The sequence below is a fragment of the Mastigoproctus giganteus genome, chromosome 8 (genome assembly GCF_048544385.1).
Source record: "Mastigoproctus giganteus isolate SK-2022 chromosome 8, ASM4854438v1, whole genome shotgun sequence".
Classification (NCBI taxonomy): domain Eukaryota; kingdom Metazoa; phylum Arthropoda; class Arachnida; order Uropygi; family Thelyphonidae; genus Mastigoproctus; species Mastigoproctus giganteus.
Window position 1 is genome coordinate 197,202,763 of NC_143582.1, and position 20,509 is coordinate 197,223,271.

At 37.9% G+C, this 20,509-nt stretch overlaps 1 protein-coding gene across 1 annotated transcript in view; it reads left to right on the forward strand.

Annotated features, from left to right (window-relative positions):
• LOC150082150 (ras-related and estrogen-regulated growth inhibitor-like protein) overlaps positions 1-20,509 on the forward strand; it is a 48,358-nt gene that overhangs the window by 16,445 nt on the left and 11,404 nt on the right. Inside the window, exons 3-4 of the mRNA XM_090380012.1 lie at positions 922-1,052; positions 1,804-1,997. Of these exons, the coding sequence (XP_090236138.1) occupies positions 922-1,052; positions 1,804-1,997 (325 nt within the window). The remainder of the gene's footprint in view (positions 1-921; positions 1,053-1,803; positions 1,998-20,509) is intronic.

Sequence of the window (20,509 nt, forward strand, 5' to 3'; positions counted from 1 at the left end):
TATTAGATTTCTGTATTTTGGTAATGCTGATCTGGGTTTCTCAAAGGTACCTGGAAATAAAGCTCAAGGAAACCTTTATTTCTTCTACCTCTTTCTTTATTTGAACTGCATTCACTGGCCAAAAGGTTACGTGGTATGATCACAAGTTCCTTGTTATCAGATAAATAGTGTACGCTTTGCTGGGACTTCCTGGTCGATTTAGTCATGGGGAGGACAAGTGATCTTTCCGATTTTCAGAAACTACCGAGAAAACAAAGGAAATCACTGATGCGTCGAAACCAACCTGAATGCAGATCTAAAAGGAAGAAATGCGGCAGAAAGTCGGTACTCCAAGGAAGCAACAGGACTTTAAAGTGAATTGGGCGTTAGAAGAGAAGGTCTAGTGTGCAGAAAATCGCCGTAAAATTAAATTTACGCAAAGGAAGACCCATTTCCAATCGAACTCTGCGGCGGCAGTTGAAGAATCTGAGACTCGAAGAATTTGAATCCAATTGAGGATGTCTGGCGTATGTTGGAAAGGGCGGTTCGGCTTCTCAACTCTCCACCGACCACAATACATCAGCTAACAAATATCCTAATAGAAGAATGGTCAGATCTGGAGCTAGACTCACATGTAGTGGAATCCATGCCACTGTGCAGGCTGTAATTTGGTAGTCCTACTACATACTCCATAAATATTTCTAATTTTTTGGCCAGTGAGTGTATTTCGACTAGTAGGTGAAGCAAATGTTAGTTGTTCGCTAAAACAGGTATTATATTTTCAGCTTTAGATGTTTATTATTAATAATTATTGAAATATAGACGTTAGCAAAACTGTAGCGATTATACGTCCAGATTACAGGCGTTTTTCGTTTTAATATCACAGCTTATTTTCCATTATGACAGACTCACATAGAAGTGTGGAATTTATTTTTCCTGTAGCCTTGGTGGTGCGATATCTTACGTGGAAATATTTGCCTGAATACGCCCAGAGTGGCACTACGTGTTACGAAAGAAGTGTTTGGATTGATGGGAAGCTTGTACCAGTGACTGTAGCAGATACGTCAGGCAAGGTGAGATTTATTACACTTGTAAGAATAAGTAGTAGTGTTCAACGATACGAAACTTAAAATACATGCTTATGTCATTTACTAATGATAACAACAAAGAGCAACTCATTCCGAATAATCATTAGAACAATAAGTACTGTCTGGCCATTTTATTACGAGTAATGCTTTAGAAGAGTGGTCTATTCAGGAGAGGGGAGTACCACTAGAGCAACAGGGAAAGGATCTGAGGGTTTGTGGTCAATGAATCTCTCTTTACGCTGGTTTCAAATGGATCCCGCTTGTGTGCCAGTGGTACGGACTCTTTGGAGAGATTATTATGACAAAAAAAACTGGATTTCTGCGCCATATTAATCAAAGTTTAATGATTTATTGAAGCACTGCCTTTGTTTCCTCTAGAAAATTCTAACAGAGTCCTAATAAAGTGGCCAGCCATTGTATACATAAAGGAGGGATGTTTTAATCAACAATAAGAAAAACATATACGTATTTTAAGCTTCAAAGTACATTCTATTAAGTTCTATCCTCTATTGTTCGCTGTAAGAAGCCTAGATAATTTTGAACTTTTCTAACGTTCTTATAGCCAGTCACACTCTTTTTTCCCATTTTAAGAAAACAGTTTATTTTCTTGTTGGTCAGAAATAATACCAATTGCGAAATGCCCCAAAAACTGTTTCCGCTTACGCAGTCTAAAATAATTAACTGGAAAAAAGATGTAGCTTGTTGAGATAATTCGGGTCTCTTTGTTATTTTTCAGGAATCTTTCAATTTGCTAAAAGCTAGGGGTATTTTGGAAGGTGTGGATGGATTCGTAGTGGTGTATTCCATCACCGATAGACGAAGCTACTTGAAAGCACGAGAGATTCTTAGGCTGTTACACGAAAATTACGGTGTCGGGAGAAAAATTCCAGCAGCTCTGATTGGTAATAAAGAAGATCTTCTTCACTTGAGGTAAGTTTTCTCATCGTGTATCTTCGACCAAGCCGATCTTGAAAAAACAAGAAAATTATAATTTAATATAATACAATATATTCATCATATTAATAATAATTATAATAAGCTAAATAGTATAATTTTGATACTGATTTGGTTCAGAATTAATGCTTACAGCTCTGGAAGTTTGTTGCTTAGAAAAAGTTTCTTGCTTAGAAATTAAGTGCTTTATGTGAGACTTAATCTGAGCAAGAGGAAGAATCCCGTCAACATTGAGCCTGCTCAAACCATTCAAGGCCCTTATACGCCTCAATCAGATCACCTAGCAGGTGCCTAGTCTCTAGACGCTGGAATTTGCAGAACTTAAGCCTATCATGATAAGAGCAACCCTTTGCTCTCCTCGCCAATCTCATTGCCCTTCTCTGTATTCATATTAACACAGGTCTTATTTTATAAGGTCTGTATTAGAAAAGAAAAGACAATTTTAACGAGCTATATTAGGACATAAAGTAAGTCCAGCTTTCAGGAATGAAAGCTGTATTTAGGAAAATAAGATATGTCCACAGAATTGGTCACTGTAGCTGACAATACAGTAACCAATCTCGACACACATTATGCTAATAAAATATGGATTTCGTCATGACCAAAATGTATTTTTTAGACGAGTAACATATTAGTTGGTGCTGCTATGTGATCATTATTATTGAGACTAGAGCCAAATTTTCTTTCTTGCAAAAATGGGTGTTAGGCCTTTGATCGGTGCTATATTTGGAAACGTTTTCGACAGCTGGGCACTGCTTATCAAATATTATTGGCTCTTTGCCAGGTGGTTTGTATGCTTGTTCTTAGTACTGTATCGCTTTTCTGCAGCTTTATGAAAGAAAAGCAGTTAATTAGATATTTGGTCGCGAGTAACAAGACGAATAAAGCAAACTCCGCAGGTGTTCAGCCAGGATTGCAAATTCATGATCCTGTGGTTCAAGGGACATGATAAATACACTGTACGAGAGAACCAAGGACATATTCTCACCAATAGCTGATATTACAAAGAGAGTTATCTCGACAGAAATAAATGACAGGAAACATTTATAAAAGAAATAAAGTTACACGTATGCATAGATCGCAGATCTAAAGCTTCATGTTGAGTAATATTCAAAGTTGTCGTGTCTACGTTAAGCAAGACAATTTCCAAGGTTTTCGGTTGGAGTATTAAGCTTTGCGTGGTTAGAAATTGTCACGTAACATTTTCAGTTTATTATTATTTTTAGGGTAGGATTAAAAAAGATATGCACATTGAGATTTATAGGTTACTTAAGATTCATTGGAATTTTCTGAGCTTTTTTACTTAGTAAATAGTAATTTGTTTATTTTTTTTCCTTATTTATAAAAGCGTAAAATGGGCTGTAACAAATGTGACAATGTTTATGATAATCACGTGATACTTTGATCTCCAAAGTTGTCATTTCTGTTTCAGGTTTTCTGTGAAATATTACGCTTTGTGTAGTATTTTCAATGGAAATACTTTTATTTTTATTATAGTGAGTTAAAAAAGATATGAATAACAAAATTTAATTTACCAAACTTAGATTTATTTGAAATTTCTTTAATTTATTGGCTAGTAAATAGTAATCTATTTAGGCACCTTTTTCTTATTTACTACGCGAAAAATGGGTTTTAACAAATGCACCTGTAAGCACACAGAAATGAAACCTGAAAAACACAGAAATGACAACTTTGAATATAAAGCATCACGTGACAAAGTATCACGTGATGTGATACTTTGTCCCGTAATGCTTTATATTCAAAGTTGTCATTTCTGTGTTTTTCAGGTTTTCTGTGAAATATTGCGCTTTGTATTTTCAATTGAAAATGTTTTTACTTTTAGTATAATAAGTTAAAAAAAGATGCATAACGAAATTTAAAGTTTTTACACTTATTTAAATTTTCTTAAATTTATTTGTTAGTAAATAGTAATTTATTTAAGTACATTTTTCTTATTTACTACGCGTGAAATTGGTTGTAACAAGTATAACAACGTTCAAAGAAGTCGCGTGATTTTTTTTACTCAAAGAAATGACTGCATATATCTAAATCATGCAAAGTTTTATTAATAGTGATATAGCTTTTAAGTCAAACTTCATTCATTGCACTATTGCAAAAATTTTCCCCAATAAAAATATGTAGCTGAGTAGGATGTAAAGGATTTTGAAATGAAGGTCAGACAGAACGTTTCCCTTGCAGAAATATGCTACACCTGCTTTCAGTAAAAAAAAAAATAGGGGAAAAACATTTGACCGTGTCAAGGATAATTCCACGAATAGTGGCGAAATGTGTCTAGGAATGTTTGAAGAGTAGAAGTTATTATTCCACTAACAACGATGAACAAATAATGACACCATTTAATTATAGACTTCGTTCTGCGCTGATTGCAAGATCAGTGTGATTTTTAGATTATGCAATGGTGCTAGACATTAACGTGAAAAGAAAGGATGTTATTTGAGTTACGCTGATTATCTATGTAAATAAATCAATGAAAATACATATTCCTTGAAACGATTTAATACTACAACGCTCTTCATTCATTAGAAGCATAGGAAAATATAGATTTAACAATATTAGTTTCCAATAGAACTCGAAATCATGATTTAGATAGAAATTATATTAAAAGAACTGAATCTACAGCTGTACCTAGGCATGAGGGAAACTGCGTGGGCACTCAGGAGGGCGCATTTGATACTTTAAACAATCTATTAATAAAATTATGACTGTATGTGCTTATATTTCACTAGTAATTAATTCAACTGCAGGTGCATCTGACGAGTAGTTCAATATCAAGGTAACTCGTGGTGAAGTTTCTCCACTTATGAGATAGAGGTACGTAATAATCTTAGTTTGCTCAGTTCTTGTGCCTTTTAAATCAACGGCTTATTACCATCAACATTCGCTGATGAAATGAAGTTTATAATGAGTTTTTAATCGGGACGCTCTGCGAAGTTGAAGAAAGCTGGTCTATTTAATATTTTAAATCTTATCTCAATTCCAACATTCTAGATATTCGCTCGTTTAGTTTTCTTACATTTGCTGGTTAGAGCAGATGTTGTTCTTTGTTTTCACAACGCTCAACAACTGCACCGAGACGAGGTCATGTGACTCTCCGTATCAACCTTTTAAAACGTCTTATTACATTTTTATTCCTTTCTTTTATTAATAGTTGAGAGCTGAAAACAATGGATTCTCGGGCATGCATCATTGATGAACCAAAGGGGGAAAAAAACACGCTCGTTTTAGTAGTAACAAGATAATGCGAAGGTCTTAATCCTCACAGCAGAACAAAGCTTGCCTTTATAACGAGTTTCCTGGTATTGCACTACCTTTCAAGTAACTTACAATTCAACTAATTATAAATAGTATATTTATAATTACGCAATATTTAAATTACCAACAGCTGATAATTCAAATAAATATCTTCTTGATAAGTGTAATGTAGAGAAAGTACCATTCCTAAAAATGCAGTACTTCAGAAAATTCATTAGAATTTCTCGCACGTCGGTGTTTTGTGCAACTCCATGTTCTGTTGACAAAGTGAGAAAATAACTGGTCTTCCTTACATCATTGAGGAAAAAATGTACGAAGCCAAAGTTGTTTGTTTGCTTACTTATACTTCATTCAGTTTTTCCTCTAAGGACTTTATTCTAATCGGTTGTAGAAGATTCCTTTCTTTGGAAAGAGAAACAGGAAGACATCCCATTTGTAACAGTCACTTCTGAAAACCTTTTCATTCTACAACGCTAACGAAGAAACATTTGCCGCTTGGATGACTTTGCCTTCATTAACATGCGGGCAGCGGCGCATGATGGTAGCTGACACAATGTGTACTTCCCAAAAAAAGGGGTGGGCCTTAATTTTATATCAAACGTAAAAGTTACTCGTGAGCCGGATTTAAGGAATAATTTCGACATTGTTTATTTGGATTTCAGCAGGCATTTGACTCAGTCCCACATGAGCGGTTACTTTATAAGCTGGAACAGGTTGGGATCACTGGGAAAATCCTTAGATGGATAGCAGGATGACTTCAGGACAGGAGGCAGAGGGTTGTGATAAATGGTTATTCCTCAGATTGGATTGATGTAAGAAGTGGGGTTCCCCAAGGATCATTATTAGGATCACTGTTGTTTTTGATTTTCATTGATAACGTCGATGAAGGGCGTGTTCTCTAAATTTGCAGACGTTGTAAAGATTGGTAGAGTAGTTAATGATCACCGCCAAGCATGACCTAGACTTCAGAATGACCTAGATAGACTTCAGGAATGGTCAGAAAAATGGCAGCTATGCTTTAATCCAGCAAAGTGTAAGGTATTGCACTTGGGGAACAGCAACCCCAAAATAACTTATACACTTGATGGAGTTTAACTAAAGCCGGTGTGGAGGAAAGGGACTTGGATATTACGATACGGTCAGATATGTAGTTCTCCGAGCATTGTAAACAGGTTGCAAGGAAGGCCCATGGTGTCCTATCGATGATGTATCGAACAATTGCTAGTAGAGATAAGGACGTCATATTCCCATTATATAAGGCTTATGTTAGACCACACTTGGAATACTGTGTTCAAGTATGGAGACTGCACCTAAAGAAAGACATTGAGCTTCTTGAAAGGGTCCAAAGACGGGGAACTCGCCTGGTGAGATCGGCAAAAGGGCGTCCTTATGAAGAAAGACTTCGAATATGTGGGTTGCAGAGTTTGGAAACTAGACACCTTAGAGGAGACTTGATTGAGATGTTTAAGGCTCTGGGAGGCATAAGCAAAATGAATAAGGACGAAATTTTAGCTGTTATAAATGATTCAAGAACTATTATTATTTTCTTCTTTTTTTTTTTTTTTTTTTTTGGCCGGTGCAGCATACGCCTACACCATGCGGCCATTACTAATACTAATATATAAAAAAAAGAAAAAAAAAAAAATCCCGAATTTTAATGGAAAAAATTAGCAAGTGCAGCCCACCTTTGAGCTCGACAGCATCGATTCGTCTTGGAACACATTCGATTCTCGATAGCAGGAGCAGGGATTTGTGTTCATTCCGCATTGAGTACAGACTTCAGTTCACTTGTAGAAAAGTAACGTAGCCACTACGTGCTAATCCTGCGTTCCAGATTATCAAAGGTGTTCGATCGAAGTCATGTCTGGACTCCAGACCGGCAAGACGAGTTGGTGGACTTCGTTTTCCTTAACAAGTATGGCCTATTTTCATAGATTTGCTCTGGGTACCATGGAATTCTCCAAGATGACAGTTATTCGAAATTGATAGTTTTTTTGCACTACACCCAATTCTATTGCGTAGCGTTTTTCGCGGTAGATGACGTCCTATGGGCATTCTCCATACCCACACTCAAAGATTTGATCTGAAGACTGTGTAACACGACTCGTCGCTCCACAATTTTTTTGCGCTACACCCAACGCTCCACAGTTTTTTTGCACTACACTACACCACTATTAGACCAGGTCCACAGGACCTATTTCTGTTGTTCTGTGGTCCTAAAAAGATGGATTAGGATTACTCCTAACGAGGACCGGAAATCTTTGATGTGATTGTAAACAGATTTCTTTGAGAACAGAAAAAACAAAGACGTTTCATATTCATATGAGATAAGCAGTTTTATGCAAGCTACATCTAATGTTTGATATTTTTAGTTTTCTATAACTTTCGTTATTGTATAAATCGACCTCTCTGTCTATAATACAATCCTTGAGTGGTAAATGCAACGGTACCTGCAACCTGCCACTGGTATTGCGGTCTTAAACATTGATATAAAAAACATACGTTTTGTGGTGTGATCCTCTGACACTTCTTCCATGTATTTAAAAACAACGGTACTTATAATGAAACCCCTACAAGTTCATGTAATTGCCTTTAGTTTTATATTTAAATTTAACTTTTAATTTTGGGAATTCTATGGATTATGTTACTACCTGATGTACGATAACTTCATTGGAGCTGTTAATTAACATATCCTTCGTATATTTGAATTAAAACAACTAAAAAAAGTGAATGAATATCCCCACGGGCAGGGTTATGAGTTCCATAAACAGCATTCATAACCCCTATATCAATTGGTGTAGGGTTTCTAAGCGCATCAGAAACTTAGGCCATATTGCGCCTCATATAATGTCTGTAAAGTGTTCGTTTTGTGGTCGATTTGATGTTTGCTGGACGAAAAACTGGAGTTTCCTGAAGAAAAAACCATGCAACCCTCGCCCGAGACCGACTGACTCAGCCACGTTGTGAAAAAGGCACATAATAACACCAGTTTCGCCTACCTATCACCTCAAATAGTTTTTCTAGTTCTTTCTTGAATTTCTTTAAACATCGATGGAACAAACTTCCATCCACGACAACGGATGGAAGTTTGTTCCAGAAATCAACCACACATTGACTGAAGGCAAATTTCCGCACATCTCTTCTGCAACCATCCTTCCTTTATTTGAATTTGTGCCCTCTCATGTGCGTAGTCTGAGCAAGTGGAAGAAACTCATCAGTACTAAGTTTGTTTAAACCATTCAAAATCTAAAACATCTCAACCAGGTCGCATCGCAGGCGCCTTGTCTCCAAACGCTGCAATTTGCAGAACTTAAACCTTTCTTGGTAAGAACAACCCTTTGTTCCCCTCGCCAATCTCGTTGCCCTTCTGGAGAGCAACGAGAGTTCCAGCAGCTCTGCATCCTTTCTAAAATGATGCCTCCAGACCTGTACGCGGTACTCAAGGTGTGGCCCGACCATTGCCTTATACAAGGGGATAATCACCTCCTTATCCCTGCTAGAAAAATTCCTGTATATCATTGACAAGACAATTGATGAAGCCTGATATGCCTTCATCGATAAATAACGAAAACAAAAATGGGCCCAACCCTGTGTGACTCCACTAATAACATTAGTCCACGAAGAACAGTGTCCATTGATAACAACTCCTTTTGAATTTTCCTTTAATGCCATAATACTCCAATAAATTTCCCTTAATACTCCAAATTGTACAGCAATATTATGTGCAACAGTATCAAAAGCTTTCCTTAATTCCAATGGAAATAGAAAAATTCAAGGAATGAATTTAATTCATGTGAGAAACAAAAGCATAAAAGTCCGGTGGTTACTAGACGTTAGATTTTAAAAAGGCCGAAACAAAGATAGATTCTAAACAGATTGGGACAAAGAATGAGGGAAATAAAGACAATAAAGCTAGTAACAGCTCAACACACAAAACTGACTGATAAAGGAAAGTGAATGTAAGGAATGGGTTGATGTTGTAGAAGGAAAATGACGATTCCGAGGTTGATACACCGACATCAGCACAGACTCCACTATTAGACCATGAAACCAAAAACATTCGACATCAGCTGTAGATGGAGAGGGTTAATGAAAATATAAGTAACGATCTTACGCTAATTGAGAAAAATAAGCTTCTGAAAGAAGGAAGGATGAAGGGGTGCAAGATGACTTTATAGAGTTCAAATTCATAATCGAAGGAGAATTACATTTTTAACCGGATGGCATAGAAGAACCTCCAAAGGAAGTGATAAATGTGGATGTAGGAGAAGAAAGTGCGCGTGCGCGAGTTGTGGCATACGGTGTTCGTTTACGTTCCTGATATTAATTCAGTTTTAGATAGTTATACTTAAAGTTATAAAATGATTCGCCTACCAGAGAATTCCTCTTCCTCTGCTCAAGCTTGTCACGTTTGAAGTCCTTCATTACGATGTATGCACAGCTCTTTAACCTTCACGAATCTAGAAACGCCCCATTACACTTAAAAAGGCGACAATGCGTCAACCTTGACCGAGTCACAAAGCATCGCACTACCAAGTTCCCTAGGGAAGTCTGCCCTCTCTTCATTCTTTTGTGATAAGTACACTTGACTCAAACATTTATGCTTTCTTGTGTTCTCTCAGTAATCTCTTTGGAAAAGTGAATTATAAAAGCTGCAAGCTTAATAGTGCCAGAGCAAACAACTCGGAATTAGACTAACTCTTAAAGGTGAGCATTGTTTTTTGCTGTTCCCATCCAAGTGAGGTAAAGACCCGAAATCAGGCATGTCACAGAAACAGAATAACTTGCAACAATCCGTCTGCCTAGCCTGCCGCGACGGGAAGGAACTAACCATCCGATTACATGCATGCAAAATAATCTTTTGTGCCCACTCGGTTAAAACAGACATCACATCTTTCTAAACTACGTTGGAGAAGATTCGCATGTGACAAATGCCTTGGAGAAGACGCTGAAATATCTGAACTTCCTCTGTCCCAGACTGAAGCTAGCCCTATCGACTAGATGTTCACTGATCTCATTCAACATTCATATTCAAATACTGGTTTGTCTGAACCTTCACTCATGACCATCGCATGTGACGAAACAGTGGGCAATGGAACATCACCTGACGGCACTGCCAACCACGCTATATGCAGCTCTAATCAGTTCAATTCTCCATCGGAAACTAATGATCAAAACTGTGCCTCGGTCGTTATGTATTCTCCACCTCAAACCAGACACTAGTCACGAAAGGTACTTTTCAAGATGAAGGTGATTTTACAAGAATTAACGCCGTTGAGGTCCCAAATTAAGGATCTCAAGGGTGAGGTCTGTTCACTGAGGACCCAAAATAAGCATATCACTCATATGCTCTCTGACCTCTGCTCTTTGGCGAGCCAAAATGACAAGCTGACATCTCAGCTATCAATAATGCCTAAACGGACAAAAAATACTCATCCTATTAAACCTCCTAGCCTTATAAAGCCTGGCTCCCACACTCAAATTCACTAGCGACAATTAGTAGATAGATCTGCAGACACTCCGACTGAGCACGTTAGCAGGGCTCAGTCATGCACTCAGCAGAAGCCTGGTGACCAACCACAACTGCAAAACAGTAATTCAACTAACGCCCATCAAGCTAACTCATATGCTGGTATGCTTACCAACAACCCTTCTAGCGATACATCCCATCTGGAGATATACAAAATTCCCTCATTACCACAACCAACCCTGCCTCAAACTCCTCTGGATGCCTTCGAGCTACCAATATTGATTGCCCTCCCCCATCACGCTGTTATTCCTAACAAGACCTCCTCACCACGCCGAGTAACAGCCTCCAAACCTCGTCTGACACTGGCTGAGAAATATAATATCTCCGTAGTTTCCACTAGAGCCAAGATTTTCGCCTCCAGATTTGGACCTAGAACATCTCCTGAATCTATTAGGAGAATGTTTAACGAGGAACGTAACCTCTCAGTTCACGTTAAACGGCTTAAAAGTCGACAAACACGCTATGCCTCCTTCCTTAAAATGGTTTCACGCAAGTGCAGCATTAATTGCTATCATCCTCGATAGCAATCAATGCTGCAAGGGAACAAGCATGAATGCCCCACGTTCCGAGTAATTTTTCAAAATTATACCAGTGGTGACTCACATCAATGGCGCATCATGGCCTTAGTCGCCCATGCACTATAAAAACCAAACCAAACCAAACCCACATCGGCATCATCCAAATGGTACCATTAACCTTCAATCACCAATGATAAACAGTTCGGGAATGCTCATTCCAACGTGGATCACGAATCAACAAACTCTAAAGCCTGCCTTGAATAAAAATACTAGAGACACTTGCCTTAAAAAGATCCATAAAAATTACACAATAAGTCTTGTACCAGAATACTCTCAGCTACCATAGAGTCCTCATAGACGTAATTGTTATTTATATACCTCCAGCACCTTCATATAAAGCCATCCATGAAATATCAAACTGGATCATTAACCAGTTTCATCCTTCAGCTTTGCACTTTGTCTGTGGAGACTTTAATCTTCCTTCTCAGCTAGCTAACCTTCAGCAAATGCCTCTATCAAACCTATCTTATACAAGGTTACAAATGATCAACGATTTCCCGACCAGAGGTAACAGCCAACTAGATCTCATCCTTGCCTCCTTTCCTTGCACACCTGATTAACTCCCAGAGACTTTTTTTAATTCGGACCACGAACCAATTATTATGAGTTTCAGGTTAAAACAGCATCTGCACAAAATGTGGAGGCAGTCGCAAAGTGTTCAAGACAGGATAGCTTACTCTAAAGCCCGTGCAACATTTAACAAGCTGAAATCTCAAGCAATTAAGAATTATATGGACACAACCCTTCGTAGAGGAAAAACCCCCTACTCTGAGGGGACTTCTGATTTCCCCCTAAATCTTGAAGCTGACCAGTGGCTTGACTTTATATTTAGATTTGCCTCGAACCCGGAACAAAATGCTGATCTTCAGGCACCAACAACTGGAATCCAGTCTGACACACTGTGCGCAATATCAGTCTCCAGGGAACAGCTTATTGCTGACATTAATTCTACACCAGCTTCTGCTACGGCAGGTGCAGATGGAATACCCCAATTCATTATTAAATGTCTTAGCCCATACATTTTGGGTCCCCTTCTAATTATTTTTATTGCTATTTTGTCAAGTCATTTCTATCCCCAGCAGTGGAACATCTACCTTGTGAAGTCTATATATACCCAAAATTCAATCTCCTACTCTTCTTAAGCATTATCGGCCAATCTTCAACGCCTCAAATCTCCTAAAACTCCTTGAGAAGGTACTCCTCCCCGTTCTAACTAAACAATTTCTTCCACGTCAGCTTCCTCAAATCATTTACTCCCTTCCTCATTGATCCACTGTGACTAACCTCTTAACCACCACCATCAGCTCTATCCTCTCTGCGTTTGAATCTCATGCAGAGCTTGCAGTCACATTTGTAGACCTCGAAGTAGCTTTCGAATCAATAAACGTTCCTGCAATGCTGAAGTTACTTTCAGACGATTATGAAATCAAAGAAGCCACTCTACAGTTCCTCACTTCACTCCTTCAAAATAGAATAATCCGGCTGAATGTCCACGGCAAACATACGAGCGCTGTATCTCTTCATACGTGCCACAGGGTGGTGTCTTATCTAGGCTCTTGTTTACAGTACTTGTCTCTCCACTTGTTGAGTCCAGGCATAATACTTTATGTTATGCTGATGATACGAAACTCCTCACATGATTTCTCCACATGATGATCTTCTGGTGATAACAGCATAAATTAGCAATACTGTATATTCCTGGAATTTGCAAACTACCCCAACTAGTTTGGAGTAAAAATAAATCCAGAAAAGTCTGAATTTATTGCAGAAAATGCCTTCTTATATTCAGCCAACACTATGTAATTCTCCTATCCCCATCGCCAATAAGCATACTGATCTCGAGGTTGTTTTTGATCCTTAGCCCTGCTTTGGTAACCAAAAGGAAAAGCTGCTCATCCAGGCATCTCGACTTCGATGGATGGCCAAACAGCATCTGCATTATATTAATGAAGTCACAACTACCAGAAGATATATAAAAACCACAGTATACTCTCCGCTTTTATATGCTGCAGAGGTATGGGCATCTACTGTTCCTAACAGAATTCGACCACTTTTTGCTACTGAGTTTTGGCTCTTAAAATGGGCTATATACAAACATAAATTTCCTCCACAGTTAAGGACGCCTGAAATGTCCAATTTGATAAAAATTCACACTAATTAGGGAGAAACGTCTTACCATGACTGTAAAAATTATCACTGGAAACATTTCGGCACCACCATCATTCTGGGACTTGTGCTTTTGGGGAGTCCCTCAGCCTTCCCTCAGAGCGTCTCCAACCCGTGCCCACATCTCAGCCGTCTCCACCTATCCGATAGGTTTCTGCCATTTCAGCTACTTTCATGTGCCCAGTCTTTGGATGCTGACCTTAATAAGTTTTCTTGTGACAGGGAATACAGACGCCGCATTCTTAAATTGTACTTCCATCTCCTTGATCCTTCTCCTAAAAGCTCGCCTGAATGCTGCAAGCCAGCAATACCATATGGCATGAAGATGACTTATTAACCTTTTAGGTTTCCACATATATGTTCTTTGTACATTGTGGTGTATACAATTGTATCGTACTTTGAGCTTTTATTCGTCCACATATTTCTTATTTTTAATTTATTAATGTTCTTTCGCTTACATATTTCAAGAAATTTGGAAAAGTTTTTGATCAATAAGAAAACAGCCTCCGCAAGAAGATAATCAGTGAGATTTTGGGGAAATGGATTCTTCTAGAAGGAGTGGTAGTTGAGTTAGGAATAGGGAATGAAAGATTCAGGAAACCGTAAAGTGTATGGAAGAGGAAATAAAGGTTCTGAGGGAAAACAAGGATTTAAGAACTAAAGACAAAAGTTATAGCAATGTGCTGATGATTGATGAAAGGAAATGTAAGAATGAGGTAAATGTAAATAAGCAAACAGTGGGAGGGAATAATAAACCTTGAAAAATATAGAAAAAAATGTCCATCATGAAGGCTAAACAAGTATCGACACTAAAAAACAGCGAAGAACTGCTTAATACGGTTAAAAGAGAATTGAAAAAGGGTTTGAAGAAGATAAGGATAAGAAGAATGAGAAAAATAGTGGACTGCGTTATAATAATAGAATTAGAAGGCCAAAAAAGCAAGAAAAAAATCATAATCTATGATGAGGACAGTGATACCACGAAAAGAAGATCTCATGTGTGACATGTACCAGAAAAATTTAGGGCATATAAGTATGACGCGTGAAGGTGTAGTAGGTGAAACTGTACGAGTAGTAAGAATTGTCTGTGGCAATAAAGACAGAACAGGGAAGAACTAGATATTGGAAGTGAGTCCTAGACTTCGGGCTACGATGAGGCAGCAAGAGACAGTGTTTGTTGGCTGTAGATCTTACAGGACAAACGACTTTTACTTGGAAACGATGTGCTATCACTGTCGTTATGAGCACGCATCAAAAACGTGTAGGAGAGTGGGTTGCAGTTGTAGCCATTGTGGAATGGAAGGGCATAGCTACAGGGAATGCAATAAACTAAATAAGAAAGCAATGTGTTTTACTGTACGCAAAGGGAAACCTGCGAACCAATCAGTAAGTCACAAAAAATGTCCAGAATGCACACGAGCAGAACAGAGAATTCAGACGTAGTAATTATAAAGATTTTTATGGGTACAAAGAAGTCAAAATAATACAACTTAATGGACAAAGGTCAAAGGCTGTGGATGATGAGATGAGGGTTATTGCTAATAGTGAAAAGATTGATGAGATTCTGCAATAGTAATTATGAAGTCCTGATGATCAATGCACTGACTATGGTGTATGTGCACACATAAATAATGGATACGATGAGTTTTACGTTTTATCTATATACTGCTGGCTTCATTGTAGTATGTTATTGGATATAGTATGATCTTAATCAAGAGCCGTGAGGGTTGGTTTATAAATTAACTTGTGGAAAAATGAAACATATGAGTGAAATTGGGAATTTAGTTGAAGAAAGAGAGGAAGAGCGATTTAAAAGGGAAAATATTGTAGGGACTATCTTTGATCATCTGCTGAGACTGCAGGAAAATAAAATTTGATAATGAAAATTACTGCACTAAGGATGAAGAAGAGGAATTTAGGATGGAAGAGTTAGCTGGAGCAATTGACAGGATCAAAGGGAACAGGCGCCCTGGAATGGACCTTATTGAGCGTGAGATGATAAAAAGGTTATTCCAGGTTCTATCGAATGATCTATTATACTTGTACAATACATACTTAATAGATGGAACCTTTCCAGATGAGTGGAAAGCAGCATTGGTGAAATTATTATTGAAATCTCTTACGAATCATATAGGCCAGTTGTGTTATTGCCAGCCCTAGGAAAGGTGCATGAGCTGTTGCTGTCAGAGCGCATCAAGAATATAATGAGAAAAATATCTGGTAAGCAGTGTGGATTCAGCAAGGGGTGTAGGCACTGGAGGTGCAGTTTGCCATTTGATAGAAATGATTGGTAAGGTGCAATGTAAGTACGTATTGGGCTTATTCTGAGGGTGCTTTTGATAGTATTTCTTGGGACAGCGTTTTGATTGTTCTGAAGCAAGCAAAAAGCTAGTAAGAATATCTATTATGTTGTAAAAAGTCTTCGGTCCTCTGATGTGGAACATGGTTTTTGGAAGATTGGCTGAGGCAAGAATATGAAAAAAAATTGATATGATTGCGTATGCAGATGGTGACGTTGGTAAGGAGAAACTCGAGAAAAGAAATGGAAGAGCAGTAAAACACGATAATGAAGGAGCTGTGTAGCTGGTGTAAAAGACATAAATTAACTGTTTTGAAAGATAAGACGAAAACATTACTGTTAAGGAAAACTATCAGCAACCAAGAGGTCAACTGAATGAGGTGTGTATCACAGCAGGGCGATAGATAAGATATCTTGGCTTGCAAATCGAATCGATAGGGGTTTAAGGTTCCAGAGTCATGTAAAGAGGATAAGAGAAAAGGTAACGAACTTTGTTGGGATGGCATATAGGGTAATGTGTTACCATATCAGAAGAGAGAAAAGGTGTGAACTTGGCTGTTAATCAACAGGAAAAGAAAAGGATTTGGAATGAGTTAGTAAACGTATGGCAAGCACACTGGATGAACAGTGAAAAAGGGACAATAACAAGAACTTTTCTGCCCAGAGTAGATGGAATACCATATAAAGTAATGAAATAGTTTGCACAAAAATTGCAAACGTTATTCTTATAGGTGATCTGAAATGGAAGAACATTTGAAGGCTTTCTGTAACAGCTTAGTTTGGTTACGAAAGATTATCTAGGCTAGCGAAAAAGTTGAATGGTGCGAGAATTTTGTGGGAAAACACAAAATTCATCAAATTTATTTACCATGTTTCTAGCATTGGTGCACATGCAAGTATACATGCACGCAGCCCATGTTTTTCTTTGTTCCACGATGCTGGCTATTGTTAATCTATTAGTCTGGGTATACCCCTCCAAGCTAGCAGTTTTCCAACCCGCCTAACACTGCCTCGATGGTATCAGCAAATATTCTTGAGCCCTTTCTGTGTTGTTGGATACAGAATGATACGTTTTTAGAGAGATAGAAGAACATAGTTGTATTGTGATAGCAATGGTATTTGAAGAATAGTGCAGTATTTTGCCAGAAAAGCGTGTGTTTATGTTGGAACATTATTTTGCAATCAAATCATTTTTGCAATGCAAAGAGACATTCGGTAATAAATGTCCAAATATTGAAAACTGCATTCGGGCCATTGATGAACGTATTCTTCATAGAGTTGCACGAAACACATCGAAAAGAGCTGGAAAATGGGATGGACCTAGAGGGAAGTGGCTCTAGATTACCATCAGATCTGATTATCTGAGGGCAATCTAGATTTGATGGTTCCAAGCGTTTTGGACACCCTGTATAACTTCTGTATCCGACAAGAACGAGAATTCACCCCAACTTGGGGCATTTTATTATTAAATTAACGAATTCTTAATTGCAAAGAGACATTCGGTAATAAATGTCCAAATATTGAAAACTGCATTCGGGCCATTGATGAACGTATTCTTCATAGAGTTGCACGAAACACATCGAAAAGAGCTGGAAAATGGGATGGACCTAGAGGGAAGTGGCTCTAGATTACCATCAGATCTGATTATCTGAGGGTAATCTAGATTTGATGGTTCCAAGCGTTTTGGACACCCTGTATAACTTCTGTATCCGACAAGAACGAGAATTCACCCCAACTTGGGGCATTTTATTATTAAATTAACGAATTCTTAATTGCAAAGAGACATTCGGTAATAAATGTCCAAATATTGAAAACTGCATTCGGGCCATTGATGAACGTATTCTTCATAGAGTTGCACGAAACACATCGAAAAGAGCTGGAAAATGGGATGGACCTAGAGGGAAGTGGCTCTAGATTACCATCAGATCTGATTATCTGAGGGTAATCTAGATTTGATGGTTCCAAGCGTTTTGGACACCCTGTATAACTTCTGTATCCGACAAGAACGAGAATTCACCCCAACTTGGGGCATTTTATTATTAAATTAACGAATTCTTAATTGCCAATATAAATACACGAAGCAGTCCAATCAATGGATTTAAAATATGGCAAAAGTTCGGGTGAAAGAATACCGAGAACTAACGTACAGTATTAGCCTATTTTTCACCTTCGCTCTCACCCGGCTACCGGAAGTGATGTCACGGGTCGTATCCACCCATATGTGATGCAATAAACTACCAAGGACAAAAAAGACGGAGAAGAAAGAAAGAAAAAAATTGTAGAGTAACAACAGCCACCAAAACCTTTCGTGAAGGTCATTCACTTAAAAAGCGTCTTCCAGCTAAGTCATGGCTGTCCAACGGTTGTTTGCTAGGGGAGTTAAAATAAAAAAACAAAACGTTAGACGAACAGAAGGTAGACGCCATTGCCTCGAATGGGACAGCGGCACGTGCAAAGTGCGATCAATAGGATAGAAGATGATATTTTCACCTACACGTTCACCCTCTCTATAAACTGTGTATTCCCACGCATATAAATTGTATATAAAATATTTAAGTGGCAATAAACGTACTGCGAATATGTAGTTTATATTCGAGCCACTCTGTCTTTCCCATTTATTTAAACACTTCCTCCACAATGGTGTTTGGAAATATGTTTTGATTACTTTTTAGTTTCGTTGGAGTTTGCAGCAGCAATTGTAGCGCTCGTGCGTCTAGAGTTGAATGTATGCTTCTACTTGTCACGCGAAAACATTTATATTTTAGCAATGAATATGGCTTGCTGTTATTCATTTATTTTTAATTAATCTATTTATTAGTTAATTTATTTTATGCGAGGGCTACTCTAGTCGTTACCACTACTTGATTATTGTTTGATAAGATATATAAAATATTCACAAACTTTCCATGTAGCTGCCCATAATTTTGCTAGGAGTATTTATAGTATATTGAAAGCCTTTTATGTTGGGTTTTAGGAGTATCGGCAACTAAGGCCATGTTGTTTCGTGTATATTGTCTGTAAATTGCGTATGTTCTGAAGTCTATTACTGTTTGATCGATTTTCCGGGAGGAAAAACCATGCCACCCTCGCCTAAAACGGACTAACTCAGCCATGTTGTGAAAAAGGACCACCATAAAAATTCCTCACTTCATTGATAGGACTCGAAATCGGTTCTTTTCCGCCCGGTGTGTGGAGGACGTAGATTCTACCAACTGTGCTACCCACGAAGGCCTTTTGTGTAGCTTCGTAATTCTTAATAAGGCAAATTATCTATTAAACTGCATCTTTGCTTGCTAACCTCCACATGGATTCTACTATCACACAATCCCCCGGTACTCTTAAACAGGATTCCAAATTAAAGTTATACAAATTGAATTCATTTTTAGTAGAAGAATATTCCATATTTTCCTAGAAAGAATAAGTGTAGGAGCAGGTTCTTTATTTAAATTTCGGTGGTGTAAATTTTTGTGCAGAGCAACTTTTCTGAATCAAAATGTTCACTATTTTGACATTGAAGCTAAGGAACGTTCCAAACAGTGGAACAATTCTTAGCCATTCTCTCTGGAGAAAGTAGACATCTCAGGGAAAAGTGATGATGTCGATGTCCTCGAAACAGCGTAGTGCAATCCTCACTAATGCGAATGATAGTTGTAAAATGACTTACAGAAAAGGGAAGAAGAAATTGGGCTTTGTTACAGATCTGATGACTCTTGAGTAGTATGACCAAAAATCTCTTTAAGCAGCTGAAATGGCTAGTAATATGGTTATCTCATCATAATGACTTCACTGTACATCAAACCTTTTTAAATGTTAATGAGAGTGCCATCAGCCTTCGAGAAAATCCCCTTGCAATAGAGAAGTCCTAATATCTCCCCAATACGCAGTTCTTGGTACTAAAGAGGATTTCAGTAACTATAGTCCACTGAGTTTGACTTCTGTGGTCTCTGAAGATCAGGAATTTTGTGGTTAAGAATGCAATCCAGGACCATCTCGACAAGGCTGGTGTCTTAAATAGATCCCAGCATTCCTTAAAGGGAAGTCAGGCCTGACTAATCTGCTAAATTTCTATGGTGTAGTCAGATGGGTTCAGTTTTTGACATTACATACTCATGGACTTTAGTAAATCCAACGATATTCGTAGGAGACAGAAATGTGTCTTCCTGGTGCTATATAGAAAAAGTACTAATAAATGTGCCTTGTTTCAACGTTCCTCACCAGAGTCTCTAAGTGAATATAGATCTTTACTAAACCACTTTATTTTTAAAGTGGTTTAGTAAAGATCACGTAAAAATAGAAGCTTTTGCTAATTTTTAGTTTTAATTATATTAATTGGTCAAGCAATTATACAAGACTATCAGCAGAGTAAATGAACCTGAATGTTGATTTAATTATTTATTTATTTGAACTGAACCATTTCGAGTAGTTATAACTAGACAAAAAGAGTTTTGGGATCTGTGTTGATAGAGACTTATTGATCATCCAAAGTGCTCCTGAAGTTTGGCAGTAAAGTTCTGAATCACCTTGTATAAATTCCATCTAATTTCAACAAAATATTAAACAAATTCAAAGCAGCCTTTCTGTTTCATTGTGTCCTGATAATTTTACCCTGGCCACCCCACTCGTATTCATGTCCTCTCTCCCT